The 20170-nt window shown below is 41.5% G+C and overlaps 1 protein-coding gene across 3 annotated transcripts in view; it reads left to right on the plus strand.

The window, feature by feature from the left end:
• The window catches only part of NUP54 (nucleoporin 54), a 285045-nt gene that overhangs the window by 15696 nt on the left and 249179 nt on the right, over positions 1–20170 (plus strand). For all 3 annotated transcript variants that reach the window (XM_029598453.1, XM_029598462.1, XM_029598444.1), the window contains exon 2: positions 9954–10055. In XM_029598453.1, coding sequence (XP_029454313.1) covers positions 9954–10055 — 102 coding nt within the window. The remainder of the gene's footprint in view (positions 1–9953; positions 10056–20170) is intronic.

Genomic DNA, 20170 nt, shown 5'->3' on the forward strand with positions numbered 1-20170 from the left:
AGAGGGCGGGGATTCTACTCCAGGTACTTCCTGATTCCAAAGAAAACAGGAGGACTCCATCCCATCCTAGACTTGAAGGCTTTGAACAAATTTCTAAAAAAGGAAAAGGTTCAAGATGGTTTCCTTGGTCACCTTGATCCCCCTTTTGCAAAAAGGGGACTGGCTATGCTCCCTTGACCTATAGGACGCATACAGCCATATCAAGACCTTCTCTGGTCACAGGAAGTATCCCAGATTTGTGGTGGGGTAACAGCACTTCCAGTACCGGGTGATGTTCGGGCTAGCATCTGCCCCATGAGTCTTCAAAAATTGCCTGGCCGTGGTGGTAGTACACCTCCGCAGACTGGAGGTGCATGTTTTCCTGATCTGGACAATTGACTGGTCAAGAGCACGTCTTGGGCAGAGGCCATCCCGTCCATGCACTTGACCATCCGGATGTTGGAGTTACTAGGGTTCGTTCTCAACTACCCAAAGTCTCATCTCAGTCTGTTACTTCAGTTGGACTTCATTGGAGCCCTGCTAGATGCGGCTCAAGCCAGGGCCTTTCTGCCGCATCAGAGGGCCATCACTTTAGTGACCATTGTGACCGAAGTGCAGCAGAACCAGCAGGTATCAGCTTGGTACATATTGAGACTGTTGGGTCACATTTCCGCAACAATCTATGTCACTCCCTTGGCATGCTTTAATATGCGCAGAGTCTAATGGACCCTGCAGTGGCGCCAAGCCACTCAGAGCCTTCAGGATTTCATCTGTCACCCCATCTCTCCAGGAATCTTTGTCGTGGTGGCAGGTATACTCTAATCTGGAATAGGGGATTTCGGAGTCTCCCTTCTTAAATTGTGCTAACCATGGATGCGTCTACCTTTGGGTGTGGAGCTCATGTAGATGGGCTTGGCACCCATGAACTGTGCTCTGCTCAAGAACATTCTTGTCAAATTACATTTCCTGGAGCTTTGGGCGATCAGGTATGCATTATGGGCTTTCAGAGATCGGCTCTCCAACAAAATTGTGCTGATCCAGAACGACAACTAAGTGGCCATGCGTTACGTCAACAAACAGGGAGGCACAGGATCATACCTTCTGGGTCAGGAAGTGGTCCAGATCTGGTCCTGGGCCCTGGCCAACGGGATGGTGCTCAAGGCCATGTACCTGGTTGGAATGGACAATGTGATAGCGGACAGGCTGAGTTGTGCCTTCAGACTTCCACGAGTGGTCCATGGACCCAGGGGGTAGCGAATTGGGTTTTCTGACTCTGGGGGAGCCCAGACATAGATCTGTTCATGTTCCCGTGCAACCAGAAGGTGCCTCACTTCTACTCCCTGTCCAGGTCAAATGGCAAACTAGCCTTGGATGCCCTTGCCCATCCTTGTGGCAAGGATCTTCCGTATGCATATCCTCTGATTCCCTTAGTGGCAAGGACAGAGGGACTATGATCCTTGTAGCCCCTCATTGGACAAGACAGGTCTAGTTTCCATTCCTGCGGGAGTTGTTCATCTGGAAACTGATCAGACTGGGGACTTCTCCAGATCTCATCACGCAATTTCAGGGCAAGCTGTGACATTCCAACCTCCAGGCCCTGGATGTTGAGAGGTTAATACTGCAGCCCCTTGATCTTTCTGACGATGTATCTCTGGTTCTGGTGGCTTCCAGAAAGCCTTTTACTAGAAAGTCCTACGGATTGAAGTGGAGAAAGTTTTCCGTGTGGTGTGAGCAGAAGGCCCTGCATCTGTTCTCCTGTCCCCACACAAAAACTGCTTGACTACCTTCTACACCTATTGGAGGCTGGCTTAAAAACCAGTTCGGTCAGTGTTCCTGTTAGTGCGATTAGTGCATACCACCATGGTATAGATGGTACGCCCTTCTCTGTACAGCCTATAATTGTACGTTTCATGGAGGGCCTGCTTCAACTGAAGCTTCCCCTAACGTCTCCCACTGTGTCTTTGGGGTCTCAATGTGGTATTGGCTCTGCTGATGAAAGTTCCTTTGGAGCCCTGCACACCTGTGATCTGAAGTACCTAACCTAGAAAGTCATATTTTTCGTGGCGGTCACTTCAGTTCTCAGGGTCAGCGAGTGCAGGCCTTGGTGACATAAGAACATACCAAGGGTCCATCAAGCCCAGCATCCTGTTTCCAACAGTGGCCAATCCAGGCCATAAGAACCTGGCAAGTACCCAAAAATGGCAAGTTACTGTTGCTAGTAATAGCAGTGGCTGTCAACTTAATTAATAGCAGGTCATGGACTTCTCCTCCCAAGAACTTATCCAAACCTTTTTTAAACACAGCTATACTAACTGTACTAACCACATCCTCTGGCAACAAGTTCTAACATAAAAAAGTGGTCTTGCATACGCACCCTAAGTTCCTGCCTAAGGTGGTGACTGATTTCTAGGGATGTGCATTCGTTTTGGACGAATTAAACAATTTCAACGAAATTATCTAATTTGTTCTGGTTCGGAGGACCCGAAAAACGAACACAATTTTTCCAAAATTTCCGAAAAATTAGTTTTTTGGGTTAGTGTGCGCTAACTCGAAAATCGGCATCCCCGAAAAAAAAAAAAAAAAGCCTGAACTGTGGGAAAAACGAAGCCCGAACCAAAGTGCAGTATCGCTGCATATCTCTACTGATTTCCATCTTAACCAGTCAATTGTCCTGCCATTTTTCTTTCCCAGGCCCCATTCGCACCAAGGCGAATGAGCATTGCACAATTTGGACTGCAGGCAGGCGGACAGAAGCCCATAGGCAGTCCACTCAACTTTCTATTTCTTTTGATAGGAAAAGGTTGGGCCTTGCTGTTGCCAAACAGAAAATATCCAATTGGCTAGAAGATTGCATATCCTTCTGTTATGCCCAGGCAGGGCTGCATCTTGGGGATTGTGTCAAAGCTCATTCTGTCAGAGCAATGACAGTGTTGGTGGCCCACTTGCGAGCAGTTCCCGTGGAGGAGATCTGTAAGAATGTGACGTTGAGTTCTCTCCTCACATTCACATCACATTACTGACTGGATAGGTTTGGCCAACGCGACAGAAGGTTTGTCCAGTCTGTCCTCCAGAACTTGTCTGAGATGTAAAACTCAATTCTCCCAACCTAGGGGCCTCTTGTTGGGTTTAGGCTATTTCCCCTTCTGTTACCAATAGCACCGGTGTTGTGCCTGTTTGCACCTGGTTCGGTATCTGTGGGCCCCGTTTTTGTGTTGAGGAGCAGCTTGTAGCTAGGGATTCACCCATGTGTGAGGACTACCATCCTGCTTGTCCTGTGAGAAAGCAGAGTTGCTTACCTGTAGCAAGTGTTCTCAGAGGACAGCAGGATGTTAGTCCTTACGAAACCCATCCGCCATACTACGTTGCTGGGTTTCTCCAATTTTTTATTTTTTATTGTAGTCCTATGTTAAGAGTCTCTGAAGAGGGACCCTGCTTGGATGCATGGTATGGGGCATGCTCAGTGTGCCTAGTCAAAGTTTCTGCATAGGGCTGCATCTGATGATGTCACCCATGTGTGAGGACTAACATTCCGTTGTCCTCAGAGAACACATAAGAACATAAGAAAATGCCATACTGGGTCAGGCCAAGGGTCTATCAAGCCCAGCATCCTGTTTCCAACAGTGGCCAGTCCAGGCCATAAGAACCTGGCAAGTACCCAAAAACCAAGTCTATTCCATGTAACCATTGCTAATGGCAGTGGCTATTCTCTAAGTGAACTTAATAGCAGGCAATGGACTTCTCCTCCAAGAACCTATCCAATCCCCTCTTAAACACAGCTACACTAACCACATTCTCTGGCAACAAATTCCAGAGTTTAATTGTGCGTTGAGTAAAAAAGAACTTTCTCCGATTAGTTTTAAATGTGCCCCATGCTAACTTCATGGAGTGCCCCCTAGTCTTTCTACTATCCGAAAGAGTAAATAACCGATTCACATCTACCCGTTCTAGACCTCTCATGATTTTAAACACCTCTATCATATCCCCCCTCAGTCGTCACTTCTCCAAGCTGAAAAGTCCTAACCTCTTTAGTTTTTCCTCATAGGGGAGTTTTTCCATTCCCCTTATCATTTTGGTAGCCCTTCTCTGTACCTTCTCCATCGCAATTATATCTTTTTTGAGATGCGGCGACCAGAATTGTACACAGTATTCAAGGTGCGGTCTCACCATGGAGCGATACAGAGGCATTATGACATTTTCCGTTTTATTCACCATTCCTTTTCTAATAATTCCCAACATTCTGTTTGCTTTTTTGACTGCCGCAGCACACTGCACCGACAATTTCAATGTGTTATCCACTATGACACCTAGATCTCTTTCTTGGGTTGTAGCACCTAATATGGAACCCAACATTGTGTAATTATAGCATGAGTTATTTTTCCCTATATGCATCACCTTGCACCTTTCATCTGCCATTTGGATGCCCAATTTTCCAGTCTCACAAGGTCTTCCTGCAATTTATCACAATCTGCTTGTGATTTAACTACTCTGAACAATTTTGTGTCATCTGCAAATTTGATTATCTCACTCGTCGTATTTCTTTCCAGATCATTTATAAATATATTGAACAGTAAGGGTCCCAATACAGATCCCTGAGGCACTCCACTGTCCACTCCCTTCCACTGAGAAAATTGCCCATTTAATCCTACTCTCTGTTTCCTGTCTTTTAGCCAGTTTGCAATCCACAAAAGGACATCGCCACCTATCCCATGACTTTTTACTTTTCCTATAAGCCTCTCATGAGGAACTTTGTCAAACGCCTTCTGAAAATCCAAGTATACTATATCTACCGGTTCACCTTTATCCACATGTTTATTAACTCCTTCAAAAAAGTGAAGCAGATTTGTGAGGCAAGACTTGCCCTGGGTAAAGCCATGCTGACTTTGTTCCATTAAACCATGTCTTTCTATATGTTCTGTGATTTTGATGTTTAGAACACTTTCCACTATTTTTCCTGGCACTGAAGTCAGGCTAACCGGTCTGTAGTTTCCCGGATCGCCCCTGGAGCCCTTTTTAAATATTGGGGTTACATTTGCTATCCTCCAGTCTTCAGGTACAATGGATGATTTTAATGATAAGTTACAAATTTTTACTAATAGGTCTGAAATTTCATTTTTTAGTTCCTTTAGAACTCTGGGGTGTATACCATCCGGTCCAGGTGATTTATTACTCTTCAGTTTGTCAATCAGGCCTACCACATCTTCTAGGTTCACCGTGATTTGATTCAGTCCATCTGAATCATTACCCATGAAAACCTTCTCCATTACGGGGTACCTCCCCAACATCCTCTTCAGTAAACACCGAAGCAAAGAAATCATTTAATCTTTCCGCGATGGCCTTATCTTCTCTAAGTGCCCCTTTAACCCCTCGATCATCTAACGGTCCAACTGACTCCCTCACAGGCTTTCTGCTTCGGATATATTTAAAAAAGTTTTTACTGTGATTTTTTGCCTCTACAGCCAACTTCTTTTCAAATTCTCTCTTAGCCTGTCTTATCAATGTCTTACATTTAACTTGCCAATGTTTATGCTTTATCCTATTTTCTTCTGTTGGATCCTTCTTCCAATTTTTGAATGAAGATCTTTTGGCTAAAATAGCTTCTTTCACCTCCCCTTTTAACCATGCCGGTAATCGTTTTGCCTTCTTTCCACCTTTCTTAATGTGTGGAATACATCTGGACTGTGCTTCTAGAATGGTATTTTTTAACAATGACCACGCCTCTTTGACATTTTTTACTTTTGTAGCTGCTCCTTTCAGTTGTTTTCTAACAATTTTTCTCATTTTATCAAAGTTTCCCTTTTGAAAGTTTAGCACGAGAGCCTTGGATTTGCACACTGTTCCTTTTCCAGTCATTAAATCAAATTTGATCATATTATGATCACTATTGCCAAGCGGCCCCACCACCGTTACCTCTCTCATCAAGTCCTGTGCTCCACTGAGAATTAGATCTAAAATTGCTCCCTCTCTCGTCGGTTCCTGAACCAATTGCTCCATAAAGCTATCATTTATTCCATCCAGGAACGTTATCTCTCTAGTGTGACCCGATGATACATTTACCCAGTCTATATTGGGGTAATTGAAGTCTCCCATTATTACTGCACTACCAATTTGGTTAGCTTCCCTAATTTCTCTTAGCATTTCACTGTCCATCTCACCATCTTGACCAGGTGGCCGGTAGTATACCCCTATCATATCCATATTAGGTGCTACAACCCAAGAATTCCATATTAGGTGCTACAACCCAAGAAAGAGATCTAGGTGTCATAGTGGATAACACATTGAAATCGTCGGTTCAGTGTGCTGCGGCAGTCAAAAAAGCAAACAGAATGTTGGGAATTATTAGAAAAGGAATGATGAATAAAACGGAAAATGTCATAATGCCTCTGTATCGCTCCATGGTGAGACCGCACCTTGAATACTGTGTACAATTCTGGTCGCCGCATCTCAAAAAAGATATAATTGCGATGGAGAAGGTACAGAGAAGGGCTACCAAAATGATAAGGGGAATGGAACAACTCCCCTATGAGGAAAGACTAAAGAGGTTAGGACTTTTCAGCTTGGAGAAGAGACGACTGAGGGGGGATATGATAGAGGTGTTTAAAATCATGAGAGGTCTAGAACGGGTAGATGTGAATCGGTTATTTACTCTTTCGGATAGTAGAAGGACTAGGGGACACTCCATGAAGTTAGCATGGGGCACATTTAAAACTAATCGGAGAAAGTTCTTTTTACTCAACGCACAATTAAACTCTGGAATTTGTTGCCAGAGAATGTGGTTCGTGCAGTTAGTATAGCTGTGTTTAAAAAAGGATTGGATAAGTTCTTGGAGGAGAAGTCCATTACCTGCTATTAAGTTCACTTAGAGAATAGCCACTGCCATTAGCAATGGTTACACGGAATAGACTTAGTTTTTGGGTACTTGCCAGGTTCTTATGGCCTGGATTGGCCACTGTTGGAAACAGGATGCTGGGCTTGATGGACCCTTGGTCTGACCCAGTATGGCATTTTCTTATGTTCTTATCACTGTAGTCCTCCCTGACACACAAGGGATTTCTACCCATAAACCTGTTACAGGGAAGCAACTCTGTTTTCCCTGATTTTCTTCAACATCTACGTCTGTCCTATCATTGACCTGATTCTATCTTACATCATCGATTTGTCACTTAAATTAAAATCGGAATCAACCAAACCTCTTCCATCAACTGTCTCATGGCAGTAGCCCAGTGACACAGCAACCGTAAACTCAAACTCAACCTCTCCAAATCTGAACTCCTCTGGGTAAGCTGCCAAGGTCACCCCCTATAGTCCATACCCTCTCTACTTGGAACCTCCCTCCAGCTCAGTGATTGTGTGAAGCCTAGGGATTTGACTGGATCCTAAACTTACAATGGAATCCTATGTCTCCAGGGGTGTGAGAACCTCCTTTATGTACTTTCATCAGATTCGGCAATGACGCATCTACCTTGACTAGCACAACCTTGCATCAGATATCCATGCATTAATCACCAGTCAATTAGATTACTGTAACTCTCTGCTGAATAGTATCTCCTGGACCTGCTTGAAATCACTACAACTTGTTTAGAACACAGCAGCCAGAATCTTGGTAAGTGCCAAGTCAATGGACCATATAAGGCCCATCCTTTACAGATTACACTGACTAATGAATGAAACCAGGATTAAATTCAAAGCCTTGTATTTACTCTTCAAATGTGTGAATAAACGGCACCTGAGTATCTTTCTCATTTCCTTGCCTTCTACACCCGTGCTAGAGAGCTCTGATTTTCACAAAAGACCCTCCTGTCATCTCCATCTCTGACTTATGCTAAATTTAACTGTGTAAGAATGAGTGCCTTCTGCTGTTGTACTCCCATGATTTGGAATGAGTTTCTGTCCCTAATACCAAGCTACCTCATCTTCTGAAAAAAAGCAAAGGCATGGTTAATCAGGAGTACCACAAGGGTCCGCCCTATCTGCGACACTATTCAACTTATACCTGCTACCATTATGCCACCTGCTAGCTGGTCTGGGAATCACACACTATATATATGCGGATGATATTCAATTAATATTACCCATCGAAGATACAATTGAGAAAACATTGAACATAGCGAACATGTATCTAGATATTATCAAACAACTATTAAACCAAATGGAGCTTGTAATTAATATAGAGAAAACAGAATCCCTACATTTAGAATGAAAAAAAATATGGAGATCACACAAAGCCCTATCACACTCAATAACAACAAACAAATAATACTAGCAGAGAAAGTACGGAATCTAGGAGTAATAATTGACACAGAACTAAGCTTGAAACAACATATATTCCTAAAAGTAAAAGAAGGATACGCCAAACTCATGGTCCTTAGTAGACTCAAACCACTTCTAACAACCACCATCTTTCGATCAGTACTACGAGCGTTGATATTTGCAAACACGGATTATTGCAATGCCCTCCTACTAGGTTTACCATACATCTCACCAAGACCACTACAAATCTTGCAGAACACAGCTGCAAGAGATTTGACTGGCAAAAGTAAAAAAGAACACATCACAGAAACCCTGGCTGAGTTACATTGGCTTCCCATTGAACAAAGAATACAGTACAAAACACTATGCACCATACACAAATTAATACACAACGAAAACTCAGACTGGCTGAACACAGCCCTTCGTGTACACATCCCCAACAGAAACCTAAGATCAGCCAACAAAGCACTCCTAACTATTCCATCAATCAAAACAGCAAGACTAACCCAAGTAAGAGAGAGGGCAGTATCCTTGGCAGGACCCTTCCTATGGAACGCCATGCCCTTGGAGTTAAGACTACAAAGAGAAAACAAAACATTTAGCAAAAATCTAAAAACCTGGCTCTTTAAACAGGCCTTTCGAATAGAGAAGGGAGAATAGAACCCAGGAAAGTGCAAGGTACAAACAATGAACACCCACACACTCAACAGTAAGCACTGAGTGTGTAGTTTTTAACAGAAAGCTCATCACCAAAGGATAAGTCACAATTATGAAAAGAGTCTTGTACATTTAACAAATAACATTTATTACTAACTATGTTACCGAACCTTATGGCACCTGTGTAAACTGAATGTCTTTAGCATTACTCTTATGTGCCTTACTGTAAACCGTTGTGACGGTACTCACCTTAACGACGGTATAGAAAAAACTTTAAATAAATAAACTAGGCCTTCCAATAGTGGGCTCACTAAGAAGAACAAAGTTTCCCTTCCTCCAGATATATTATAAGTTCTCACAACGCTGTCTAGTACCTCCATGAATATACTTGTTAATATTATACTGACCATGAGCGTACTTGTTAATCCTTTTATTGACTATAATCCGCTTTCAGACCATACCCGGCAATAAAGCAGAATATCATATGTTTGTAAATAAATAGCAAAGCACTGTATGCGTTATTCCTCTCCTTGTAAGTGGTACAACAGATCAGTGCAAATATGTTCAAGAAAAGATGTCACAAAAGAGAACCTGTTGCAGTGTCAGAACTTGTCATCTTGTATACACTGCTCCATGAAGAAACCAAAATTTAAAAAAAGAACAAAACTGTGAGAAAACGTTGATATGACCATGAAGACAAATTCTTAGTCAAAGGATGCATAGGCCCTTATCACCTACTTGCTTCCTTGTTTGCAGTACATTTGAAGGTGTAACTTTTTAGTCTTTGCAAGGCAATACTGATTATTGAGATGACTGAGTTAACCTGCTATATTTCATGGAATTGTTTTATGATGAATAACAAAACTTCTTGTGTGGTAATCAAACAATTAATGCTGAATCTCATATTATGGTGCTTTAGCACATGGTCTGAAAAGAGTAGAACTGTTGATGGTATTGGACATTCTGTAATAAATTATAGCCATATTAAACTGGACCTAATAGATTACTTTTTCTTCTTATGGATTCATGTCTGTCTCTGGCAAACAATTTTATTTATTTATTTTTAATAGGCTCAACTGCGTTCTCACAGAGCATTTTTCCGGCCAAAACCACTGCATCAACTGGTTTTGGCTTTGGCGCCACTACTACGACTGCACCGTCAGCTTTTGGAGGTAATCCATTTTCAGCAATGTTAGTTAATTCAGCATCAGAACATGTTTAATAAGAGCCCAAATGCTGTAGATCACATTTGTCATGAAGAAGTTTTAATCTGATTGGCAGAAATTAAAAATGTACTTTTGTGCTGCCTACAATTTAATTTGTATTGTAAAAAAATGCTGAGCTCTTCTGTGCCATTTTTTCACAGTTAATCTGTCATGTTTTGCTTCTTTACTCTCTGTTCAATAAAGTAGAATTTGGTAGCATCCTTGCATGAAGTTAAGTTCTTTTTAGATGTTTGTATTCCAACCTTTGACTCTCATTAAAAGAAAAGGACCTGAATGAATAGTTCACTTGGAAAATGTCTCATTTTTTCAGCCAGGTATTAGTTTCATTATCTTCATCCTAATGTTTTCCAATTTTCTTGAGCCTGTTATACACCAGCCTCCACGGTGCAGGCTGTGTGGATACAGAGAGGATTTGTAGCAAAAAAAGAAGAGCTAAGACAGCACCGAAAGCCACACAAGTCTCTCATCCACATTTTAAAACAAAGGGGAAGAGGGAGCAGGCACACATGGACCCATCACAATAGAGTAGTGCTCTAGTAGTTTCTGAAATGAACATGCCTGTGTCATGGCTGGATACTCTAGCACCTCCCCCCTTACTACCAATTTTAAATGGATGTGGTTACTTATGTATACTCAAACACACAAAGTGAGAGCCAGGCATGCAACGTGCAGATAACTGCTGCTGCCATCACTCACAGGTGTACAGTGGATAAACACTGGAATAAACACTGTAAATCTCTAAAGACTGGAGGACGAAAATGAAGAAAAGGATACATGGGGGTAACCTGCTCGGTGGCAGTTACTACCCTTAACAGTCTGCATGGGGATAACTACCCTTAACCAATAAGCCTTGATGCTTTTGATACGACTTCAAAATCACTGTCTGCTTTGATAGCGGCAGGAAGGGAATTGGACTTAGACGTCAACCAATTTGGACCCCGACTTTTACGGTATGGGGTATTGATACAGACATAAGGGAAAAAGCACCTGATTGCTTGTACTGCCAAGTCCAAAAGAAAAGCACGTCAAACAGCATTGTCTGAATTTTCAAGAAGGCTCCTCAACCAGTAAAAATGTTGCTGTGTTAATATATAAGACTTGGGGGTAACCAGAACAGAGTAACATTTACTACCCTTAACAAAAACGAGGGTAACCTGTACGGAGTGGCAGCTACTACTCCTAACAGAAACTTGGGGATCACCTGCGTGGAGCGACTGTTATTACTATAAGAAACTTGCTGGGCAGACTGGATGGACCATTTGGTCTTTTTTTGCTGTCAATATTATGTTACTCTGCATGGGTGTGACACTGCAGGCACATGTGCTAATTGGTTCCTAGCAGAGCAAGTCAGGATATAGTAGGCTCAGCTGTTCAGAATTGGTAATTCCTTAATTGTGGCCACAACTCTGCTCAAAGTATCACATGTTGCAGTTCCTCAGTGTTGCTCAGTTGCATGCCTTTCACAAGTGGTTGCTCAACGAGCTGAAATGTGAGAAACTTTGAAACCCATTACAAAGGTTCAGTACTTACTGAGAGATGGAAAGAGGTGTTGTTAACCTAATTAACTCCATCTGCAGGTCAAAGACCACAGGCAAGCTCCCTGATCACATCCTGTACAAATACTGATGGGGTTTGCTCTGGTGAAAGCACTTGCTTACTAATCAGAGGGAATGTGACCCTTAAAGCGGTTAAAGTCTGCATGGAGCAAGTAAGGTCAGCCCTGCATGTTCCTCTTGAATGGGAAATGCTCAGCCTATAAAGCAGTCGACGATCATATAGAATATAACAATATAAACCTTTCAATTAATTTCTTTTATCCTTCATTTTATTTATGATGCCGTTTAATAATACAATAAGACAAAATACAAAACTATATAAAATAAAGGATGACATCCAAATACAATATCCAGATATCAAATGTCAAACATACATACTATCATCCATACCTAAACTATCATTCTACATCTACAAAAACATTAATAATCATCTAAAACACTTCAATATTCTTTTAATTATTAATCCAAAGCCCCTTTATTAATATAAATCCCCAGTATGTTTCACTCTAATTAGAGCTTCTTCAGGGGGCGTTTGAATCAAGCAGCAAAGGGATATGGGGGAAAAAATGTTTGCCCATGAAGAGATCAATCTGTTCACAACAAGGAAGATATCACGAGCATCAGCCACCCAACATCACCATCAACACATGGAAGAATTACTTTTAAACAGGCTCAGAAATCTTCTCATAGAGTACTATGGTCGGAGGTTACATCCTTTTAGTAATCAATCCATTCAAAATATCAAAGAAACTTGAACGCTGCCAGTACATATGGCATTAACCAACCTCCATCTTGATCACGTTTCAAAAAGATCACGTCTATAAAGCAAGCAGGTTAGTCCTGTATGCTCCCCTTGAATGGTAAATGCTTTGGTTATGGAGCAAGCAGGGTGTCCCTGTGTGCTACCCGTGTATGAATAATGCTATGGATATTAAGCAAGCAGGATCTCTCTGCATGCTCCCTTGAGTGATTTAACACTATGGCTATAAAGCAGGCAGTTTAGTCCTTCATGCTTCCCTTGAAGGGTAAATGTTCTAGCTATGAAACAGGTAGGGTTAGCCCTTCATGCTCCTCTTGAATGATAGTGCTATTGAGTAAATGGGTTAGCCCTGCATGCTCCTCTTGAAGGTTAAAAAGCTCTGGCTATAAAGCAAGTAGGTGGTAGTCTGGCAGGCTCTCCTTAAAATATGAAGCGGCAGTGATGCTCCTGGGACAAACTGTCACTAAGAGTTGATTTTTTTTCCAGCAGGGTTTCCTCCCAGGACCTACCCTAGTTAGTCCCTGGAAGTTAATCCTAGTACCCTATGGTATCTGTGGAGCCTTTAGAGAGTAAGGGCTAACCCAGGTCCTTGGGGCAGGGCTGTGTAGCCTCTGGAGAGTGGTTCTTGGATGCAGAACCTGGCAGCCCTTTGGGGTGGGTGGGGAGGTTGCAGTTAAGCTTCTTCTTTCACATTCCTCTCTCTTTCTGCCTTCTCTTCCACTTTTCTGTCCCTCTACCTGGTGAAGGAACAGAAGAGGTAAGTAGAAGCTGTGTCTGCTTGTCAGCAGGCGGGGGCACTTGGGAGGAGGTGAGGAATGTTGAATTGTTTGTGTAACAAAAAAAAAAGCCAAAGCCAGGCTATCTGATATTGTTTTGTGAGTGCTGTGAGATTACTCACAGCTGAGAGAGAGCCTGTTTACTGTGGGGGAAGGGAAGCCCAACTACCCGCGAGCAATGCTGCTGGGTTCTGGTTGTCTCTGGGGCATGAAAGTAATAGCTGTTATCTTATATTATGTGCATAAAGGGCTGGTAGTATGGTACCCTTTTTGAAAGTTGCCAGTTTTCAGGTGGTGTAAAGGTAGAATTGTAATTCCTGCAGTTAAAGGGCTCATCCAGCAGTAAGTATAAGATACCAAACACTTTGCATTGCTCTAGTTAATTGATAATTAGCAGAGCACTGTTATCTCAGAGCTTAGAAATTTTGTAGCCTGCAGCAGTACAGCTCAAAGTCCTACAGGACTACAGAGTGATCCTTCTGCATGAGGGAAAGAAGTGTGGTGGAAATGACCCAAATGGGGTTGCTTTTGGCTGCATTTATGCATATTTTTTCTAATCATGTTGTCTTTGTTTAGCAACTGATGCTTAGTTAGCTAAAACTAGGACCTTGTATGAGCTCAATGTAATTCAAATAGCTCCATACTAAAAAGAGAGAAGAGCAAACAACTAGTACACTTCTTAAAAGTATTTGCAACTAACCTAAAGGAAAACCACACAAATCAAAATGTAGCCAGCTCACCTCAATTGTTAACAGACTTACTTATACCCAGCTGCAAGGCCTGCCTAAGAGCTTGATGTTTTAGAGAATGTTGCAGTTGGGTTGCAGGCCACTCCTCCTTCGATAATGGCTGGCAAATTCATTCCCAGCAGCCCTTAAAGTGATATATCTAACTCGCAGTCCTGCAGTGTTGCAGGGTCAGTTAGCGTGTGATGTAAAGAACCTGGAATACAGATGGGAGCTGAGAAGGCTCCAGCTGTGAAGTTAAGCAAAGACCCAGCTCTGCAAAGGGCTACTAACTCAAGGGAAACTTAGCAGAGCATCTTGAAGGTGAAAGCCATCATTTGATCCCTCAAGCTAGGTAAAAGCAATTGAGAGCTGAGCTATTGCTCTGATCCAGGGTAGACAGCACAAGATTGGAACAGTTCAGAACCATCAGGATAGTACATTGAAATCATCAGCTCAGTGTGCTGTGGCGGTCAAAAAAGCAAACAGAATGTTAGGCATTATTAGGAAGGGAATGGCACATAAAACAATGGATATTATCATGCCTCTGTATTGCACCATGATGAGACCGCACTTTGAATAATGTGTGCAGTTCTGGTAGTCACATCTCAAAAAAGATATAGTTGCACTAGAGAAAGTGCAGAGAAGGGTGACTAAAATGATAAGGGGCATGGAATGGCTCCCCTATGAGGAAAGACTAAAGAAGGTTAGGGCTGTTAAGTTTGCAGAAGAGGAGACTGAGAGGGGATATGATAGAGGTCTACAAAATCATGAAAGGACTTGAACAGGTTAATGTAAATCAATTATTTACTCTCTCAGATAATAGGACTAGGGGGACACTCCATAAAGTTATAAAGTAGCTCATTTAAAACAAAATTCTTTTTTACTCAGTGCATAGTTTAAGCTCTGGAATTCATTACTAGAGGATGTGTTTATGGCAGTTAGTGTAACTGGGTTTAAAAAAAGTTTGGATAAGTTCCTAGAGGAAAAATCCATAAACTATAGTAGCTTGAGATCTATTTGGGTACTTGTAACTTGGATTGGCCACTGTTGGAAACAGGTACTGGGCTTGATGGACCCTTGGTCTTACCCAGTATGGCATATCTTATGTTCTAAGAGATTCTCAGTTTTCCTTCGGGGACATGCTAGGGCCAGCACCAGGATAATATTCAGGGATAGCCCCTCCCCCCCCCTTTTTTTCCCCCTCCCAAAGGGCCCAGGAGGGCTATATGGTTGAAGCAGAGAGCAATGTTGGAGTTGCAACAACAGTATGAAGGCTTATTGGTTAAGGGTAGTAACTGCCACACCAGCAAGTTACCTCCATGCACTCTTTTCTTCTTTTCCATCTCTAGCCTTTAGGGATCCACAGTGTTTATCCCATGCCTCTGAAATCTTTCACTGTTTTTGTCTTCACCACCTCCCCTGGAAGGGCATTCCAGGCATCCTTCCCCCTTTCCGTGAAGAAATATTTCCTGACGTTGGTTCTTGCTTGAAGGAATTTGCTTGGTTAAGACACATCTCAGAACAGCAGGCTCAGTTCTGCAGGGATCCTTATCCAGGAATGGTCCTTATCCCAGTTCTGTCTCCCTGAGCTAGGGTTATATTTTTATGGGAAGCAGAGGCACATCCAGATTGCAGCAGTGGTTGCCATCAGGGAAAATTTTAAACCTGGGTTTATTAAATATACATATATAAGAACATAAGATATGCCATACTGAGTCAGACCAAAGGTCCATCAGGACCAGTATCCTATTATCAACAGTGGCCAATCTAGGTCACAAGTACCTGGCAAGTACCCACTGATGGATTAAATAATGAAATTAATGAACAGCTTTGCACAAGAGAAAATAATATATTTTGCCTTTATGAGCAGGCAAAACAGACCTTGGATGAGAAACAGAAGCAGTTTGTGTAGAGAACTGTCTCCAGCTCAAGGCCTAGTTACTGAACACGGAATGGGTGGAGTATATCAGTACTTTGACATCATTAGTTTAGGTAAAGTTTCAGTAGTTCTCCACTCCAAATAAGGGAGCCATCCCAAAACAAAAGAGAAAAAAAAAACGTTGTCAGCCATACATGTATATAAGACAATAATGTATCTTGTAATAGGGGGGAAGAGAGAGAGCAGAGCAGGCTAGGTAGTACGTTGCTGCGCTGCTTCCAAGAAAGACTAATTATATATTCATTTCTTGCATTTTACTAATAAAGTTACTCATTAAGACAAGAGGTTGTGAATTATTTCAGAAGGGCTGGCCTTCTGCCCAGGAGCACAGGCTCTGGGACTTGAACTCGCTGCACAAGCAGTTAAAGATTGAACTCCCGGAGTATGGCAGCGCTCCGGTAATTGAATAGTTACTATTGCTTATTAATTACCGTAATAGCAGTTTATGGATTTTTCCTCTAGGAACTTATCCAAACCTTTTTTAAACCCAATTACACTAACTTCTGTAACCACATCCTCTGACAATGAATTCCAGAGCTTAACTATGCGCTGAGTGAAAAAATAATTTTCTTTGATTTGTTTTAAATGAGCTACTTGCTAACTTCATAGAGAGAGTAAATAATCAATTTACATTACCTTGTTCTAGTCCTTTCATGATTTTGTAGACCTCTATCATATCCCTCCTCAGTCATCTCTTCTCCAAACTGAATCATTTTGGTCGCTCTTTGCACTTTCTCCAGTGCACCTATATCCTTTTCGAGATGCGGTGACCAGAATTGCACACAGTATTCAAGGTACGGTCTAACCATGGAGCAATATAGAGGCATTATGATATCCTCCGTTTTATTTGCCATTCTCTTCCTAATAATTCCTAACATTCTGTTTGCATTTTTGATTGCCATAGCCCACTGGGCCGACAATTTCAATGTATTATCCACTATGACGCCTAGATCTCTTTCCTGGGTGGTAACCTAAGATAGAACCTAACATTGTGTAATTACAGCAAGGGTTATTTTTAAGAACATAAGAATATGCCATAGTGGGTCAGACCAAGGGTCCATCAAGCCCAGCATCCTGTTTCCAACAGTGGCCAATCCAGGCCATAAGAACCTGGCAAGTACCCAAAAACTAAGTCTATTCCATGTTACTGTTGCTAGTAATAGCAGTGGCTATTTTATAAGTCAACTTAATTAATAGCAGGTAATAGACTTATCCAATCCTTTTTTAAACACAGCTACACTAACTGCACTAACCAAATCCTCTGGCAACAAATTCCAGAGTTTAATTGTGCGTTGAGTGAAAAAGAACGTTCTCTGATTAGTCTTAGATGTGCTACTTGCTAACTTCATGGAATGCCCCCTAGTCCTATTATCTGAAAGTGTAAATAACCGATTTACATCTACTCGTTCAAGACCTCTCATGATCTTAAAGACCTCTATCATATCCCCCCCTCAGCCATCTCTTCTCCAAGCTGAAAAGTCTTAACCTCTTTAGTCTTTCCTCATATGGGAGCAGTTCCATTCCCTTTATCATTTTGGTCACCCTTTTCTGTACCTTCTCCATCGCAACTATATCTTTTTTGAGATGCGGCGACTAGAATTGTACACAGTATTCAAGATGTGGTCTTACCATGGAGCGATAGAGGCATTATGACATTTTCCATTTTATTCACCATTCCCTTTCTAATAATTCCCAACATTCTATTTGCTTTTTGGACTGCCATAGCACACTAAACCGATGATTTCAATGTTATCCACTATGACGCCTAGATCTCTTTCTTGGGTGGTAGCTCCTAATATAGAACCTAACATTGTGTAACTATAGCATGGATTATTTTTCCCTATATGCATCACCTTGCACTTATCCACATTAAATTTCATCTGCCATTTGGATGCCCAATTTTCCAGGCTCACAAGGTCTTCCTGCAGTTTATCACAATCTTTTTGTGATTTAACTCCTCTGAACAATTTTGTATCATCTGCAAATTTGATTACCTCACTCGTCTTATTTCTTTCCAGATCATTTATAAATATATTGAAAAGTATAGGTCCCAATACAGATCCCTAAGGCATTCTACTGCCCACTCCTTTCCACTGAGAAAATTGTCCATTTAATCCTACTCTCTGTTTCCTGTCTTTTAGCCAGTTTGTAATCCACGAAACGACATCGCCACCTATCCAATGACTTTTTACTTTTCCTAGAAGCCTCTCATAAGGAACTTCGTCAAACGTCTTCTGAAAATCAAAATACACTACATCTACTGGTTCACCTTTATCTACATGTTTATTAACTCCTTCAAAAAAGTGAAGTAGATTTGTGATGCAAGACTTGCCTTGGGTAAAGCCATGCTGACTTTGTTCCATTAAACCATGTCTGTCTTTATGTTCTGTGATTTTGATATTTAGAACAATTTCCACTATTTTTCCTGGCACTGAAGTCAGGCTAACTGGTCTGTAGTTTCCTGGATCACCCCTGGAGCCCTTTTTAAATATTGGGGTTACATTAGCCACCCTCCAGTCTTCAGCTACAATGGATGACTTTAATGATAGGTTACAAATTTTTTACTAATAGGTCGGAAATTTCATTTTTGAGTTCCTTCAGAACCCTGGGGTGTATACCATCAGGTCCAGGTGATTTACAACTTTTCAGTTTGTCAATCAGGCCCAACACATCTTCTAGGTTCACCGTGATTTGGTTCAGTCCATCTGAATCATTACCCATGAAAATGGGTACCTCCCCAACATCCGAAGCAGAGAAATCATTTAATTTTTCCGCGATGGCCTTATCTTCCCTAAGTGCCCCTTTAACCCCTCGATCATCTAACGGGCCAACTGACTCCTTCACAGGCTTTCTGCTTCGGATATGTTTTAAAAGGTTTTACTGTGATTTTTTGCCTCTATGGCCAACTACTTTTTTTAAAATTCTCTCTTAGCCTGTCTTATCAATGTCTTACATTTAACTTGTCAATGTTTATGCATTATCCTATTTTCTTCTGTTGGATCCTTCTTCCAATTTTTGAATTAAGATCTTTTGGCTAAAATAGCTTCTTTCTCCTCCCCTTTTAACCATGCCAGTAATCGTTTTGCCTTCTTTCCACCTTTCTTAATGTGTGGAATACATCTGGACTGTGCTTCTAGGATGGTATTTTTTTTTTAACATTGACCACGCCTCTTGCACACTTTTTACCTTTGTAGCTGCTGCTTTCAGTTTTTTTCTAACTATTTTTCTCATTTTATCAAAATTTCCCTTTTGAAAGTTTAGCGCTAGAGCTGTGGACTTGCTTACTGTCCCTCTTCCAGTCATTAATTCAAATTTGATCATATTATGATCACTATTGCCAAGCAGCCCCAACACCGTTACCTCTCTCACTAACTCCTGTGCTCCACTGAGAATTAGATCTAAAATTGCTCCCTATATGCATCACTTTGCACTTGTCGAGGTTAAATTTCATCTGCTATTTGGAAGCTCAGTCGTCCAGTCTCGCAAAGTCCTCCTGCAATACTTGAGATTTAACTACCCTGCATAATTTAGGGTCATTCACAAATTTGATCACCTCACTCTTTGTACCCCTTTCCAGATCATTTATAAATATATTAAAAAGCAACGTTCCAAGTACAGGTACCTGAGGCACTCCACTGTTTACCTTTTTCCAATGTGAAAACTAACCATTTAATTCTACTCTGTTTCCTGTCTTTTAACCAACTTGCAATCCACAAAAGGACATTGCCTCCTATCCCATGACTTTTTAGTTTTCTTACAAGCTTCTCATGTGGGACTTTGTCGAATGCCTTCTGAAAATCGAAATACACCACATCTACTGGTTCACCTTTGTCCACATGTTTATTCACCCCTTGAAAAAAATATAGGCGATTTGTGAGGCAAAACTTCCTTTAGGTAAATCCATGTTGGCTGTGTCCTATCAAACCATGTCTATCTAAATGTTTTGTGATTTTATTCTTTATAACAGTTTCCATGATTTTTCCTGGCACTGAAGTCAGGTTCACTGGTCTATAGTTTCCTGGATCCCTTTTTAAATATAGGGGTTACATTGGCCATCCTCCAGTCTTCAGGTACATTGGATGATGTTAATGATAGGTTACAAATTAATTGAAATAGTTCTGAAATATAATTTTTTAGTTCTTTCAGAACCTTGAGGTGTATACTATTCAGTCCAGTCAAGAGCAGTCAAGCTGTTCTTGATACTTGGTGCCCATGATAGGATAGTTGGCCTCTAGAGCCACTGTATCAGAGGGATCAAAGAGGCAATAGCATTGGCCTACCTATTATTAGGATAGCAGGTCC

This window comes from Rhinatrema bivittatum, chromosome 1 (genome assembly GCF_901001135.1).
Source record: "Rhinatrema bivittatum chromosome 1, aRhiBiv1.1, whole genome shotgun sequence".
Lineage (NCBI taxonomy): Eukaryota > Metazoa > Chordata > Amphibia > Gymnophiona > Rhinatrematidae > Rhinatrema > Rhinatrema bivittatum.